At 40.4% G+C, this 16995-nt stretch overlaps 1 protein-coding gene across 1 annotated transcript; it reads right to left on the bottom strand.

The window, feature by feature from the left end:
* Positions 1–2228: 2228 nt before the first annotated feature.
* LOC138875797 (uncharacterized) lies at positions 2229–7057 on the bottom strand. Its single transcript, XM_070154665.1, has 3 exons — positions 6728–7057; positions 6044–6226; positions 2229–2324 (listed from the first exon to the last, which is right to left on the bottom strand). The coding sequence occupies exons 1-3, from the start codon at positions 7055–7057 to the stop codon at positions 2229–2231; spliced, it is 609 nt and encodes a 202-aa protein (XP_070010766.1).
* Positions 7058–16995: the final 9938 nt, after the last annotated feature.

Below are 16995 nucleotides of genomic sequence, written 5' to 3'. Positions count from 1 at the left end.
TCCGACTAAACAGTCCGTCGGCTTCACGCCACTAGTTGAGCCGGAGTTCATGGAGGTGAGCTGCTTGACCTTGTGTTGAGGTCGAGTTCCAGTCCGGTGAGGTTGTTTTGATCGTCGAGGTCCGGTACGTCGAGGTGTTGTCCGAGGTTCCGTCGTTGTTCTTCGTTTAGAGAGGTCCGGCTTGAGTTCCGTCGGAATCGTGTTCGTCGTTCTGAGTTTGTCGAGGTGCAAAGGTTAGTAAACCTCGACGTATTAGATAAATAAACTTTACGTTGAATGTTTGAGATGCAATATAAAAATTGGTATGGAAATTTTCCGCCTATGTTTCATTGTCTGCATTTTGTTCATTTTTCATGTTATGTTATTCTTGTTTATTTGATGTCGTTTAATTAAGTTGGACTAGTCGTACTATGACACAAGTTTGACATTAATCTGTTCGTCCTTTCCTTCGGTTAGTTCATTCGAAAAAAATAGTATTAGTGCATGCTGTTACTACTACCGAAATGCTCATTTGCTAAAACTCTTTTTATTAAACTTCTAACAAGTTATGAGATTTAGTTGTAAAGAAGCTATAAGGTTTAGTATGGTTAAAAGCGTAAAAATGGCATCCCTTTAAAAATAAATAAAGAGAAAATAATAATAATAAAAAATAAAATGAGACGAGCCTCGCCAAATAAAAAGGACAAATTGCGGGGCCCTCACAAAATATATGTATTAAGTATTTAGATTCCGGGATGGGTCGTTTAGCAAATTTCACGGCCTTACCCCAAAATAATAATGCGCTAGTTGCTTTAGGCGCGCCTTTAATAATGTTATCTCCCTAAACTCGGGTGCACATTTATCTGACCCAAATCCAAATCTCAACGGAGTCGAAATATGTCTCTAGTCACGGGCGCATTGATTGTGGCGTGGCCCGGGATGCATTTCCATGACGTTGCAAATTCTTTTAAAAAAAAATAAGAATGAGATGAGCCTTGCCGAATAAAAATACAAATTGCGGGGCCCTCAGTAAATACTTGTTTAAAATTACTTAGAATTCAGGAGGGTCGTTTAGCGAATTCCGCGGCCTCCGCAAAATAATAACGCGATAGTCTCTTTAGGCGCGTGTTTAATAATTTACTTCCTTAAACTCGGGTGCACATTGATGTGACCCAAATCCAAATCTCAACGGAGTCAAAGGGTGTCGACGACCACGGGTACATTGATTGTAACGCGGTTCGAGATACATTTTCACAACGTTGCAAGTCCTACAAAAATAACAGTAAATGATAAAAGCGGTTAAAAGTTAAATTTTGCACATAAGTTCACACTTGTATAAAATCAGATAATCAAGCCGAATATAACAGTTGAGCGACCGTGCTAGAACCATGGAACTCGGGAATGCCTAACACCTTCTCCCGGGTTAACAGAATTCCTTATCCGGATTTCTGGTACGCAGACTGTAATATAGAGTCATTCTTTTCCTCGATTCGGGATTAAAATTGGTGACTTGGGACACCCTAAATCTCCCAAGTGGCGACTCTGAAAGAAAAAAATAAATCCCGTTTCGATTGTCCTTTAAATTGGAATAAACTCCCCTCGCGCCCCCTCGGGCGCGGAAAAAGGAGGTGTGACAACTTTCGTGCCCTTTTTTGATGTGGGCATCATTGGTGTAGAATTCCTTGACCAAGTGCTCATTGGCATCTACACATTCACCCAGAAAGTACTCCCAGTTAATTCTCTCCCTAAACTGCCTCCTCACATTGGGGTTGTGAGGCAGTAGATCTCTATCAACAAAACTCCGCTCCGGGATTAATTTCCTCACCAGCCACCATTCCCTGAATTTGTGGTACGCTACCTCACTAATAAACAGGTCTTGCCACACCTCCGGTTTCCTAGTTCTAGCAATACCCCCCACCTGAGGTTCACCCCCTTCTCCTCCTACTTCCTCCTCACCACCTACTGCACCCTCTCCAGATAATGAAGTTGTGGGAGAGGTGGAGTATTCATCTCCCACCGCCTTCAGCTGAGCCCTCAAACGACCCAGAAGACACATTTACTGACGCTTGGACAGCGGGGGAAGCGGGAGGAGTGTCTCTTAGTATGTTTCTCTCCGGTCCGCCAAGGATGTATTCTGGGATTGAGTCTGAACATATCTCCCGGGAGGGCTCGTACTCACTCCTAGACTTGGTAATGGCCCTATCATCAGCTTTAATCATCTTCCTCATGTTTTTAATATTTTGCCATTCTTAAACAGTCAATCTTACAATTTTCTGTTTCCCTCCTCGGGAGGATTCTCCTCTGCCTGGTTGTTTAAAGCCTTTACCTCGTTGTTTCACCATTGTCTGCAAACACAATCCAATAAGCTTGTTAGTATCATTAGAAACAATTAAAAGCAGAGTTGTAGAAAAAATTGCCGACAGTTGCAGAAGATATGCAATGCATACCACACAGAGGTCAGTGTGGACCGCACAAAATTGCAATGCGGTCCGCACAGAGGTGGGAACGAGACTACCCACTCTCTGTATCAAGGCAGTGCGGACCGCACAAAATGTATTGTGGTCGCACAGAGACCAGTGCGGTCCGCACAAAATATAGTGTGGTTGCAGTCCCCAAAGTTCAGCTTTCAGGACTTTCAACAATGCGGTCCGCACAGAATGTTACTGTGGACCGCACAAGGGCACCGCGGACCGCACATAATAGACTGCAGTTCGCACTGAGTGCCCAGTTGCGGCACTAACTTAGGGTTCATAATAATTTGATTCTAAGCCCAATTTTTGACCTAAGTAGTGTCCCTACATGATTACCTAGTGTATTTAACTATCTAAGTCTATTATAATCAAAAGATTAACTACCCTAACCTAACCAATGGAAGAAAAGAGTAATGGACAAGTAAAACAAAAAAAGAAAATAATGAAATTAAAGCAATTAAAAAGAAGTAGAGTTACCAGATGTGAGATTTACAGATGATTAATGAGTCCTAGCAGCTAGTTACGAGTAGAAAATATGATGAACAGTGTTTTTTATGAAGTTTGAGAGTTAGAGGATCGAAAAGTTTAGACATTGGGCCTCAGGTACTATTTATAGAAAAGGTCCTGGGGCCGAGCTTACCTACCCCAATGCGGACCGTACAAAATGCCATGCGGCCATAGTGGTCCACCACGGACCGCACAAATTGTATTGCGGCCGCAGTGGCAATCTTCAGAGAGTTGGACATTTCCTCCTTCACCAGTGCGGTCCGCACTAAATGTAGTACGACCACATCACAACTTCAGAGACCTGAACACTTTTTTTCCACTATGTCCTGCACTGCATCCACACAGTCATGTAACATCTCACAACTAGTTAGCCAAAAAATAAATTCTACACTACAATGAAAATCAAATAAAAACAAGAAGAAAAAAACGTGGGTTGCCTCCCAAGAAGCGCCTGATTTAACATCGCGGCACGACGCAGATTACCATCACATCATTTGAAATGAAGAAGTGCCACTACGTTGCTGTTATCAATTTTCACAAGATAATGCTTGTGTCCATTAACTCTGAAGACCTCTCCTTTTTTGTTTTTCAAATCAAGAGCACCAAAAGGGGTCACCAACACCACTTCAAACGGTCCACTTCATTTTAATTTAAGCTTTCCCGGAAATAGACGTAACCGAGAATTGAACAAGAGAACCAAATCACCTACTTTAAACTCCTTTCCACGAGCATATTTATCATGGAGGTACTTCATCTTGTCCTTGTACAAGGACAAACTGGAGTAGGCATGGAATCGGAATTCATCAAGTTCATTAAGCTGCTCCACATGAAGATTGGCTGCAACATCCCACTCAAGATTTAGCTTCCTCAAAGCCCACATGGCCTTGTGCTCTAACTCGACCGGTAGATGGCAAGCTTTCCCAAACACCAACCGATACGAAGACATACCAATTGGAGTCTTGTAAGCAGTCCTATAAGCCCATAGAGCGTCATCCAACTTCTTTGACCAATCGGTCTTATTTATATTGACCGTTTTTGACAATATGCTTTTGATTTCCCTATTAGAGACTTCAACTTGACCACTTGCTTGAGGATGATAGGGAGTAGAAACTTTGTGATTGACACCACACATTGAAAGCAAAGTGTCGAAATCTCTATTGCAAAAATGAGACCCCCCATCACTTATGATTGCATGCGGAGTACCAAACCTTGTAAAAATGCTTTTATTGAGAAATGAAACAACACTCATGGCCTCATTGTTGGGCAAAGCCACGGCTTCAACTCACTTTGAAACATAGTCCACCACCACAAGAATGTAAGTGTTCCCACAAGAGCTAACAAATGGGCCCATGAAATCAATGCCCCACACATCAAAAATATCAACCTCAAGGATGGTATTGAGAGGCATCTCATCTTTCTTTGAAATTCCACCCGCTCTTTTTCATTCATCGCATCTCTTCACAAAATCACCCACATCTTTGAACAAAGTTGGCCAATAAAACCCACAACTAAGAACTTTAGAAGTTGTCCTCACCCCGCCATGATGGCCACCATAGGGAGAGGAATGACAAGCCTCCAAAATACTCAATTTCTCTTCCTCCGGGACACACCTTCGGATCACCCCATCCGTGCAAATCTGGAACAAGTACGGCTCATCCCAATAGAAATCCAAACTATCCCGTTTGAGCTTCTTCCTTTGGTTAGAAGAGAGCTCACACTGGATTATACCAGTCACAAGGAAATTAGCAACGTCCGCAAACCATGGAATACTATTCACCAACACCGAAAGGAGTTGTTTATTAGGAAATGAATCATTGATCTCTAGGCCATCATGAGGCCTCCCCTCCTCCTCCAAGCGGGACAAGTGGTCCGCCACTTGGTTCTCACTACCCTCCCGGTCCACAATCTCCAAATTAAACTCTTGAAGTAACAAGACCCATCGCATCAGTCTAGCTTTGGAATCCTTCTTCGTCATCAAGTACCGGAGTGCGGCATGATCGGTGTGGACTATGAACTTGGCACTCATAAGATACCGTCGAAATTTCTCCATTGCGAACACAATAGCCAAAAGTTCTTTCTCGGTCATCGTGTAGTTCACCTGGGCGTCATTCATTGTCTTGCTCGCATAGTACACCGGATGAAACATTTTGTTCACTCTTTGACCCAACCACAACATTGCTAGCATCACACATGAGCTCAAAGGGCAAGCTCCAATTAGGTGCGGTAATGATAGGAGTGGTGGTCAACTTATGCTTGAGAAGTTCAAAGTCTTGCATACATATCTTATCGAACACAAACTTGGCATCGTTTTCCAATAGCTTGCACAAGGGGTTCACTACCTTCCAAAAGTCTTTGATAAATCTCTGGTAGAACCCCGCATGCCCAAGAAAATTTCTAACTCCCTTGACAGAGGTAGGAGGAGGGAGCCTTGAAATCACATCAATTTTTGCTTTATCTACCTCAATACCGTGCTTTGAAATTTTATTCCCAAGAACTATGCCCTCTTCCACCATGAAGTGGCATTTATCCCAATTAAGAACAAGATTGGTTTCTTCACAACGCGCCAAAACTCTATTAAGATTTTTCGAACACTCATCAAATGAATCACCCACAACACAGAAGTCATCCATGAACACCTCCAAAATGTCTTCCACCATATCAGTGAAAGTGGCCATCATACACCGCTAAAATGTAGTCGGTGCATTACACGACCCAAAAGGCACCCGAGAAAAGGCAAAGGTGCCATATGGACAAGTTAATGTGGTCTTCTCCTGATCTTCTGGAGCAATCAAGATTTAGTTGTACCCAGAATACCCATCCAAGAAACAGTAGAAGGCACGCCCAGCAAGTCGGTCTAACATCTGGTCAAGAAAAGGCAATGGAAAGTGATCCGTGCGGGTCACTTTATTCAACTTGCAGTAGTCCATGCATAACCTCTAACCGGTGACGGTTCTGGTAGGAATCAGCTCATTTTGTGAATTTTCAACCACGGTCATGCCACCCTTCTTCGGTACACATTGCACCGGCGAAGTCCAAGAGCTATAAGAGATGGGATACATAACCCCGACATCCAACCACTTGATCACCTCCTTTTTCACAACTTCTTGCATTGCCTCGTTCAACCTCCTTTGATGTTCCAAGGAGGGCTTTACATCATCTTCCAGAATAATCTTGTGCATATAGAATGCAGGGCTTATCTCCCGAATATCAGATAGAGTCCATCCAATTGTCTTTTTCTGCTTTTGAAGCACCACCAATGTGGCATCAACCTGTATGTTAGTAAGACAAGATGAACGAATAACTAGAAAAGTAGAACTAGGTCCTAATATCTCACACCTGAGGTGTAGAGGCAACGACTTTAACTCCAACACCGGAGGCTCCTCAATTGAAGGTTTTTTTGGTGGAGTCTTTCGATTCTCAAGGTCCAAAGATAGTTTTCTAGGCTCATAAGAGTAAGAGCTCATCCCATGTAAAGCATTCACACAGTCCACTCGGCCCTCATCATCATTGACATCAAGATTCAACAATACGGCCTCCAGAGGGTCCTCCACATTGATCATTACAGTGGTATCATCTACTATCACTACTGTGATAAGGTCCACAAAAGAGCACACCTCGGAACTGTTGGGCTGTTTCATTGACTTGCATACATGAAACACCACTTTTTCATCACCAACCCGGAAGGTGAGTTCCCCTGCTTCCACATCAACTAAGGCCTTCCCAGTAGCAAGGAAAGGTCTTCCCAATATGATTGGAACTTCATATTCCACCTCACAATCCAAGATCACAAAATCAACTGGCAAGATAAATTTATCCACCCGAACAAGCACATCATCAATAATACCCAATGGTCTCTTCATCATTCTATCGTTCATTTGCAATCTTATGGAAGTCAGCCTCGGTTGTCCAATACCCAAAGTCTTGAAAACTGAGTAGGGCATCAAGTTGATACTTTCCCCTAAATCACATAGAGCCTTAGCAAAGTCCGCACTCTCAATAGTGCAAGGAATGGTTAAAGCCCCGGGATCTTCAATCTTCGGGGCCATTGAATGCACTATTGCACTAACTTGGTGGGTTATCTTTATAGTTTCACAATCCATGGATCGTTTCATTGTCACCAAGTCCTTCATGAATTTAGCATAGCCGGCATTTGTTCAAGAGCCTCCACCGAAGGCATAGATAAGCTTTTTATCATATCAATGAAATTTTTTAACTGATTCTCATTTTTCTGCTTCGCGAGCCTTTGAGGATAAGGTGTAGGTGGCCTTGGCAAAGGAGCCTTGGCTTTAGGCACAACTGGCTCTGGCATGTCTATTACGTGTTCCCTAGACAGGTTCACGTCATTTTGAGTTTCCACCTTGGCATCTTGAATATCAATCCTCACTTCTTCATTCACATTCTCATCAATCACATTTTCAACCACCAAAGGATCTTCATCTTCTTGCAACTCAACTTCATCACATTTTCAACTGAGCATCGGAATTCACACTCTTTTTCATCATCTGTTCAAACATCATTTCAATTTTCCCCATGCTAGGTTTAGAAGAACTAGGACCTTGGGATGGAAATGGGGGTAAATTGTTTGGTTGTTGGTACATTGGGGGCCTTTGAAAGCCTTTCCCCCGGTTTTATTGATTTCCATTATTCCACCCATCTTTATTGTTGTTACCACCCCTGTTGTTGTTTTTCCCATTCCAATTACTTTGATTGTTCTGATTATTGTTCTGATTACCCCAGTTAGAGTTTCGGTTGTTGTTTCCCCAATTACCATTGCCTTGTTGTTGACTGCCCCAATTGCCTTAGGGCCTTCATTGTTGTTGGTTGGAAGAATTACCCCTTTGGCCTTGATAATTGTTCACATATTGTAACTCTTCATTTTTCCCATCATAACTACCATCTTGGAATCCACCACAATCATTGTCAAATTGCTTTGAATTCCCTTATTTCTATTGACCTCGTTGTCTTCTTTTGTTGACTAGCATGTTGACACCCTCCATAGCATTTACTTGGCGAGGATTTTGAACTTGTTGCAACTATGCCTTTGCTCTTTGGTTTATTGTAGTTGTCAACTCAGCTATATCCTGCCCATGATCATGTAACTCCTTGTGCAAATGAGTGACCGTGGGGTCACCTTAGGGTACATTGGCTCTACTTTGGCAAGCAAAAGAAGTGTCAGCCATCTCTTCAAGAATGTCACAAGCCTCATCATAAGACATCTTCATGAAGTTTCCCCCAGTAAGTTGGTTCATTGTGCATTGGTTTGTTGTGTTAATGCCCCGGTAGAAAGTCTGTTGGATCATCGCCTCAGTCATATCATTGTTGGGGAATTCCTTTACAATTGTTCTATAGCGCTCCCAAATCTCATGCAAAGGTTTTGTGGGCTCCTGCTTGAAAGCCAAAATCTCATATCTCAATGCTACCATATTCCCCGATGAGAAATATTTTGCAATAAACTTGTCTGCCAACTCATCCCAAGTAGTGATGGAATGGTTGGGAAGTCGCTCAAGTCAATCCGATGCCTTTCCTCTAAGTGAAAATGGGAAGAGTCTTAACCGAAGTGCATCATCGGACACATTAGTTTGCTTGCTCCCCCAACCAGTATCCACGAACCCCTTAAGATGTTTGTAAGCATTTTAATTGGCAGCACCTGTGAAATACCCACGCTGCTCCAGCAATGTCAGCATCACATTGGTAATTTGAAAATTTCCTGCGCGAATCCGGGGCAGGATAATTGCACTTGCATAGCCTTGGTTTGGAAGCACTCGAGGAGCCACTCTTGGAGGTGGCGGGGGAGGGTCTGGAATATTATTATTGGCCTGGTGGCCTATCCTTTGTCCTTGAGGCACAATAGGGACATCATCTTCAACATTGTCATCTACTTCCTCCCCCGACAGAAGATCTCCAAGAGGTGCGTAGTTTAAGTTTGCTGCCATTTTGTACCTGAAGTTATGACACACACAAATTAATAACAAGGGAGGAAAGAAGAGTAATACACAAAACTATTTAGATAGATAGCCAAAATTGTTAGCTCCCCGGCAACAAAGCCAAAAAGTGATCGAGGCCAACCCTATACTACTATTGAGTAGCAAGAGAGGTCGAAGCAGCTTTTACCCGAGAAGGTCGGGATCGATTTCCACAGGGAGCTAGATATTGGAATTGTGTTTCTATCTAAAGTGGAGTTGTGTATTTGTTCCTAATTGCACTTCTGAACATTTTTGGTTTTGATATGAATTCTAATTTTATAATACTACAATGCTAAATTAGGCTAAGTAAGGCTAAGATTAAACTATTGAGAGTTGACCAAATAGATAAAAGGCACAAGGGTAGTGACTTTCTCCTAGGTGGTCAACTGACGGATTCTTGAGTCCAAAGCTAGATTGTCATATTTGGGGAGTATGATATAACCATTGCACGATTTTACTCACTCTATCCCTCTCGGTAGCTCGAGTGATTTTGCCCGAATTGACTTTCTCAAGACCAATTTGGTATGCAAATTTGTACAAGCAATCAAGGTTCAAGTCGGGTATTACTATCTATAGGTTTAACCCTTTAATTGGGGCTATCAATCTCTTGAATACGCCCCAATTCCTTGTTGGAATAATTTCATGGACTTAGGCTCTCTTTCTCAAGAAGAGACAAAGTCTACTAGGCATAAACTAGTGTTTGCAACCACTAATTTAATAACCCTAAATTAGTTCAAATATAAAACACCCATAGACAATCAAGCATAAAAACAAAAGACTCATCAATTACTCACACTAGGGTTGAGACAGAACCCTAGCTAATGGGTCTAACTACTCATAATTGGAGAAGAAAACATAGAAATAGATAAAGATAAACCCATAATAATTAATTACTAAATAAAACTTGAAGATTCAATGTTGAAACTAAGCTATAATTACTCAAAATGGCAAAAAAGAAGAAGTCACGAGCGCAACTCTGTCCCAAAATCTATCTGATGACCTAAAAATAGGAAAAGAAACTATTTATACTAGGCTAAAAATTCTCGACAAAAATACCCCTGCGGGGCAAGTGCGGCCGCACTAAGGCTCTTGGCTTGATTAATCTGCTCTCTGAACTTGGGCTTCGTGAAACGCACAAAGTCGAGTGCGGCCACAGTGGCTTCTATTGCGGTCCGCACAAAATGGACCGCGGACTGCATTGGGCTTCATCCTCCAATCTAGTAACTCTCTGATCTCGGGCAATACGATTCGCACGAAATCGAGTGCGGCTGCAATGAACCAATACGGACCGCACAAAACCCTTTGCGCCTGCATTGCCTTGTGGCCTAAAAAACATACTCTCTGAACATCATCTTTGCGGACCGCACTGGCCCTGTTTGACTGAGCTTGGTCTTGTCTTGGTACTTTTGCAAGTTTCACTCCTTTTTGTGCTGGTTTTTGACACCTTGTCACCTTGTTGATCAAACCTGCAATCAAGAAAAATTTGTGAGCCTTTGGTACTATTTTGTACACATTTCTAATCAAAACTTAAGCAAGAAGTAGTGTAAAATGCTTCATAATCCCTAGTTATCAAGAAGCAGCTTCATCCTCTCATTATTGAGACTGACTCTTTGGTAATGAAGAGGATCATTGAAGGGGATTGGGATCCACCATTGTGCATTGGGATAGAATTGAAGAAGATAAATGGGATGAATGATCAATTCAATGTTATCTTTCAACATGTGCTCAAGGAAGGAAATGCAGTGGCAGATTATTTTGCTAACATTATTTTGTTTTTTGTAGGTACAATATCATTTAACTTTTTCTCTGAATTGCCAAGTGCAGGGAGGAGATTAATCAATCTAGACAAAGCTCAAATCCTTAATCTAAGGATTAGGGTAGCAAAAAGAATGGCACCTGATTAATGATCATAACTTTGGACGCACTGCCTGAGCTTGCCTCATACTTCTTTATTGTTCTTTTCTGTGTGTTGGTAGATGACTTCTCAGTGGTATTATCATGGCATCATGCTCAGCCTGGGGGTGTTTGCCAACATTCATAATTAGTAACGCAAGCAGGCATTACATAGGTTACAACAAAAGCTTACAAGGTGATATAATTCTTGTCTTTATGGTTTGGTACAAATACCTTCATGTTGTGTTCCATACATGATGGATTCATATTGCACAAGAGGAAAGACAGTGTGTTCTTGCACTGGACAGTGTCAGTTTCCTAGTTAATTCACGTGGCCAGTTGCTACTTCATTTATTTCCTTCATGTTGTGTATTACTTGATCATTATCCAGTGGTGTTAGTGTGTTCTTGCACTCAATCTGGAGATGAGAAGGTAATACATGAAACTTATATTTTAAGCAGACAACTATGGCCCATAACTATACAGGAACATCTTTGGTACTGTCAGTTAATATTTTATTTTATACTACTGAGGATCATGATACTTGGGAATGGAGATCAAGACTAAAGAGATCAAGCTGGAGCAACACATGTTTTTATCTGACATAGATAGCTTCATTACAGTGGTGTAATTGTCTGGAATCTATACTTGCCTTTTCCATTGGAATCTTGTCCTATAGAATGCATAACCTGGCGCATGGTGAGAGCATTAGAGTTGCTACTTGGTTTTTTCCGTTGGCATTTGGATTCACTTACACTACATGGATATGGGAGCATACATCCAGCTACTTTGTAATAGCTAGTTCATTGTTGTTAGTTTTCGCATTCATAGTATTAGCTAGAGTAGTTTTGCAACTTTTATTTGGTCTTGGACACCATGTAAGACGTGAACTCATGTTTATATATATATATATATATATTGTCACGACCCGGATTTCCCACCTTAGGGAGTCGTGATGGCGCCTACTAGTGAAAGCTAGGCAAGACAACTATTTCGATTAATTTACCCTTTTTATTTTTAACCTCTTAACAATTTCAAGTCAACATATCGTAAATAGTGGAAAATAATAATGCAGAAGAAAGAAATTTAACAATTTAAGCTAATACCAATGTGAATCCATAAACATAAACCACCTAAAACTGGTGTCACAATCTCACGGGCTATCTAAGATAAACTACAAATAGAGTATGAACAAGAAAGTACATGTCTGTCTCTGAAATAGAAAGAATAGAAAGAAACTAGATAGGATATGGACGCCAAGGCCTGCGGATGCCTGCAGGACTACCTCGGGTCTCTGATGGTTGAAGGCAGCAACCCCTAGCTAAGGTCCGTATGCTCCAGTATCGGGATCTGCACAAAAGAGTGTAGAGTGTAGTATCGGTACAACCGACCCCATGTACTGAGTAAGTGTCGAGCCTAACCTCGGCAAAATAGTGACAAGGCTAGGACACAACAGACAAATAACCTGCAGTGAAATAGTATCTAGCAAAATAACAGTAATAAAAATAGTTCAAAAGTAACGGGAGAGGGGTAACATGCTATGGGGAAAATACCAACATAAGGAGTCACAACAATAGTGGAATAAGGCATTTAAGGAATTTGAACCGAAAAACAGCAAGAAATCATAACACATAGGCAATAAGTGCACGGCATCACCCTTCGTGCTTTATCTCTCTTTCTCGCCATATAAATAATAGAAATGTGCACAGCATCACCCTTCATGCTTTATCTCTCTTCCTTTCCATATGCATCAATATCAATGAAAATATACAGGGCATCACCCTTCGTGATTTATCACTCTTTCCTCGCCATATGCATAAATATCAATGTGCACGACATCACCCTTCGTGCTTTATCTCTCTTTCCCCATTGTCGCGCCCCCCTTTTCCTCCGCGGAGAAAGTCTGGGCTTCGACATTCATAGGGAACAACTCGTTTCCTTTTGGGAATTAGGTATTTGAAGAGTCGCCACCTAGAGTGATTAACTCTTGGATTGGTTTGCATTACCAGAGAATAGGGTAAGGGCTCGAAATGACCTCGAGAGGAAGTTATTAGGCACCCCTTGGTCCACAACTGTGGGTCCCGACAAAACTTATATTTACGAATGAGTCCATTAACAAATAAATACTTGAAACATATAATTACAAATAAAGAACGTTTGTATAACTCAAATAATAAGACAATGATTTTGGACAAGTTGTATACATATAAAACAAAGTTTGAACAAAAGGAATTTCGGAAAGGGGGAGTCCTAGGTTGGTTAGCCTATAGTATCACTCCACACAATGTCCGGTAAACATTTCTCAATGAGGGGCTATACGTGACATTAGCACATAGTCATCATATCCCATATCTACCCTTCCCACCCCCTTAGTGGTCATTAAAGCGAGTGTTGGTCAGCGATATCTATTGTGTGTTATTACCCATCCCTTCTTAATGGTCCTAGAGGAATTTTAGGACCTCTACCTATAGGTAGTTCTAGATAGACCCCTAAGTTTTTTATAGGTAAAAATACTACGGCGACAGGCAAGAACAATTAGGACCTTAGCACATAAGACAGGAAAGGAGCAATTAGAGGCTCAAGTTTACCTCCACAAACATTGCACATAGGCAGCATGACTCAAGCACAAATAAGGGCCTTTTGTTAAACAATATCCTAAGGCATGATGTCTAAGTGAATATCAGGACACAGAAGATAGGCAACTTATTTTATAAACTCAGAAGTAATGACCCTATCAATTGCCTACTGATTTCTAAAGCCTGTTAAAATCAGAACAACATTAAGTTACAAAAACAGCTTCAGAGTTACCGAATTTGGAAACGCCCTATAGGCTTGCCTATACGCAGAATTACGGTAATTACATTTTATAGTAAAACAAGGCAGATTTTAAAACAGACTCTTGAATCCCTATAGGCATACTGTCTAATGATTGGTTAAGGAAATTTTAAAAGAATTCATTTCAGGGAAAATAAACCACTAATTAAACTAGTTTCGAAGTGAACTAATCGTGGACTGGATTGACTTATTGATTTAAATCTATAGGCAGGATTTTTGGTGTCGTTACCTATAGGCATGATATCAAGTTGTTTAAAACTGATTTTAGAAACTGGTAGGCATGATAACAAATGAAAGCACATATAAATACTTGTTATAATAGAAGTTGACCGAACCATATCCTATAGGCATGGTATCTACTTGTGAAGTTGATTTTATGACCTATAACATGATTTCTATTGTGGAACCACTTGAAACCTATAGGCATGATTTCTAACATGGTAAGGCAAACATAGAAACAATATAAAGTCCAATAGGCAAGGTTTCTACCTGTATTACCCCACAAAAATGTAACTACCCACCCTTTTTCACTAGTTAACCCCAATATTCGTTTACAAATTATTACAGACCATATGGATGAATTACATAAGTAGATAAGAAAAATAAGAAGTTATTCTATAGGGAGCCTACAAATAGGCCCAGATTTCCAAAGCCTCCAATAGTCTCAAATGCCCAAATTCCTTAGACAAAGTCATTGTCTAGGTGTGCCAGAGTTCCCTAAGGATCTCAAGGATCCAGGGAAGTGCTCACACATAGACTTAGTAACTAAATTGAGTAAATACAGTGTGGAAGGGCAAGCCTTAGTGTGCCAGAGTTCAGAGGGTTCTCAAGAGGATCCCAAGGCAGTACATACACTAGAGGGAGCAGAACCTAATGACTTAGGAGTAGAGTGAGAGTTCTTGACACAGTTTGAAATGTTTTAGTGGGAAAACAACATTAAAAAGAGGTTTGCTTGAAATAATTTAGTAAAACAACATAGGAGTTATTCAATGAGATAGTTTTGAAAAGAGTAGGGCAGTCAATAAATAGCAGACCAACCTTCAGACCAAAACAGGTTCAGCATCACGTACAGAACAAAGAACCAAGACAGGTTTAGTATCACAATCCTTCACACAGGGGTAAATGAGAATTGGGATAGTTAAAGCACATAATGGTAAACACATAGCATGCAGAAATCTTTGGAATTGGTACAGATATGCTTAGAAACATTGATCAGACATAGTCACAAAATCAGCAATGTTTAAGGGGTTTAGTATAGGATCAACATGATTTAAAATCAATCCCAGAATTATACTGGTTTAGGAGTGCAGACTACTTTACAAGGAGAATCATATCAGAATCCAGATAGAGCAAGATTACATAGAGACAGACTACATAGAAGAGGGAACATGCTCATACTGTTCCTACGGAAGGGGAGTACATAACATGCCAATCATGTAAACATATTAACTACAGGTTTCATAGCAAAACCATAAGTAAAAGCAAACTAAAAACAGAATGAATTGAAGTAATAAAAGGACCATATTGTTTTTGGAACTTGAATTGAAATTAGAACATACCAGTAAAGAAGGTAGTAAACACAAACTGAGGGGCAAGAGAGTAGATTAATTAGCCTTGGCTTGTAGCTGGCTGACTTAGAACAATAGCAAGTAACCAGAGAAAAGAGAGCATAAGAGAGTTTTTGTGTGAGAGAGTTGTGAACTAATGTGTTTGTGTTAATGAGAGAGTGTGTATATATAGTAGTTCGAAATTAGGTAAAATAAGGCAAGAATCACAGTAGTATAGTAATTATTGAACCAAGTACTAATCAGAATCAAATCAATGCAAGTATCTCTTTAATTAAGGGAGTAATAAGCTAATTGTAATGGGCAGAAAAATGTTTAAGGAAAGAAATCAAGTAGGGCATCAAGTACACGTTGGACAACTAGGGGTACGTACATAAGGGTTCAATTAAGGAAATAGCTAGCAAAGAATCAGTAAAATATGTGGTTAACCAAATAAGGTAAGAAAATAATTAAAGTTGCAGAATATTAGAAATAATCGAAAATCAACATATAGTAAAACAGTGAATCAAGGACTCGAAATTACTGATTTAAGGAGAGTAACAGGGGTTCCCATGAATAAGAAAATAAACCAAGTTTAAACGGGAGAATCGAAGGTCTAAAGGGAAGTTTTCAAATCAAGCTAAGAAACAGGGAGCTCAGAGTCAATCAAAGAGAGAGTTTTAGCATATAAATAGGGTGAGATCGGAGTAACCAAACATAGCAAGCAAAGATGCAAGTATTGACCAGTCAAGATGAACAAAAACACATAGAGATTATATAAGGTAGGCTAAAAACTCAGTAGGAACATATTCGAAGCAAGATAGTCACAAAAACTCAAGCAAGCAACGATCAGTCATGCTAACACACAGAACCAAACGAAAAAAATCTAGAAAATTGGGGCTTTTAACATAGGCGAGTTGAAAAGGTAGTAAAATCACAGAATCAGTCAAAATATGCAAGAAATAGATGTTTAAACATAAAGAATCAGTTTAAACAAAATTTAAAATGAAGTTCCAATACCCTAATTTTTAGAAGAAGGTGAAAACATTTGAAATCAACGATTCTTGTATAAGAGTTCCAAGGACAGTGTAAAACACTAAAGAAACCAACTCGAATTGTCCTAGATATGTACAGATCTAAGAGATATAGGAAGAAATCAGGGTTTTTAGAAGGAATCCATATAGAGATGAAAGAACTTGTCTAGAATCCCAAGGATTGTAACAAATACAACATGATTTTGCATGAAATCATGTTGGAGTAGCCAAGAACAGACATACAAGTGATGAACCGTAGATGCAAGTCAGTGTGGCCCTGGGCCCTTGAATACCTTAGAGAAGGCAGGCATGGCATGAGAGAAGCCATTGGAGGCTTAGGAATCGATGAGAGATCACCGAAGAGGACCGGAGAAGAGAGGTCGACGGTTGAAGGGCTAGGGTTTGAGGGGTTACTGAGAAAGGAGAGGAGATGAGAGAATACAGAGGTGGAGGATTTGGAAAATGAGTTAGGGTTAGGGGTAGTTTAGAGTTAAAAAAGGCAAGGGTTAATACGGGCCGTTGATCTCTCAGATCAACGGCCATGATTTAATTGGTTCTGGGTCGGGTGGGCGGGTTCAGGGTTTGGGTAGGGTAATTTTATTAGAAATTGGGTTAGGGTTGGGTTAACATTGGGGGCTAAAATTGAAATGCAATCTGGCAATGTTTTAAATAGCCAATTTAATCTAGTATAATTTATAATAAATAATAGATAATTTCTAGAAAATAATTGTGTACTAAACTGATTTAAAATAGATATTTAACATTTTAA

Source organism: Nicotiana sylvestris, chromosome 8 (genome assembly GCF_000393655.2).
Source record: "Nicotiana sylvestris chromosome 8, ASM39365v2, whole genome shotgun sequence".
NCBI classification, from domain to species: Eukaryota; Viridiplantae; Streptophyta; class Magnoliopsida; order Solanales; family Solanaceae; genus Nicotiana; species Nicotiana sylvestris.
This window is presented reverse-complemented; position numbering and strand designations above follow the sequence as displayed.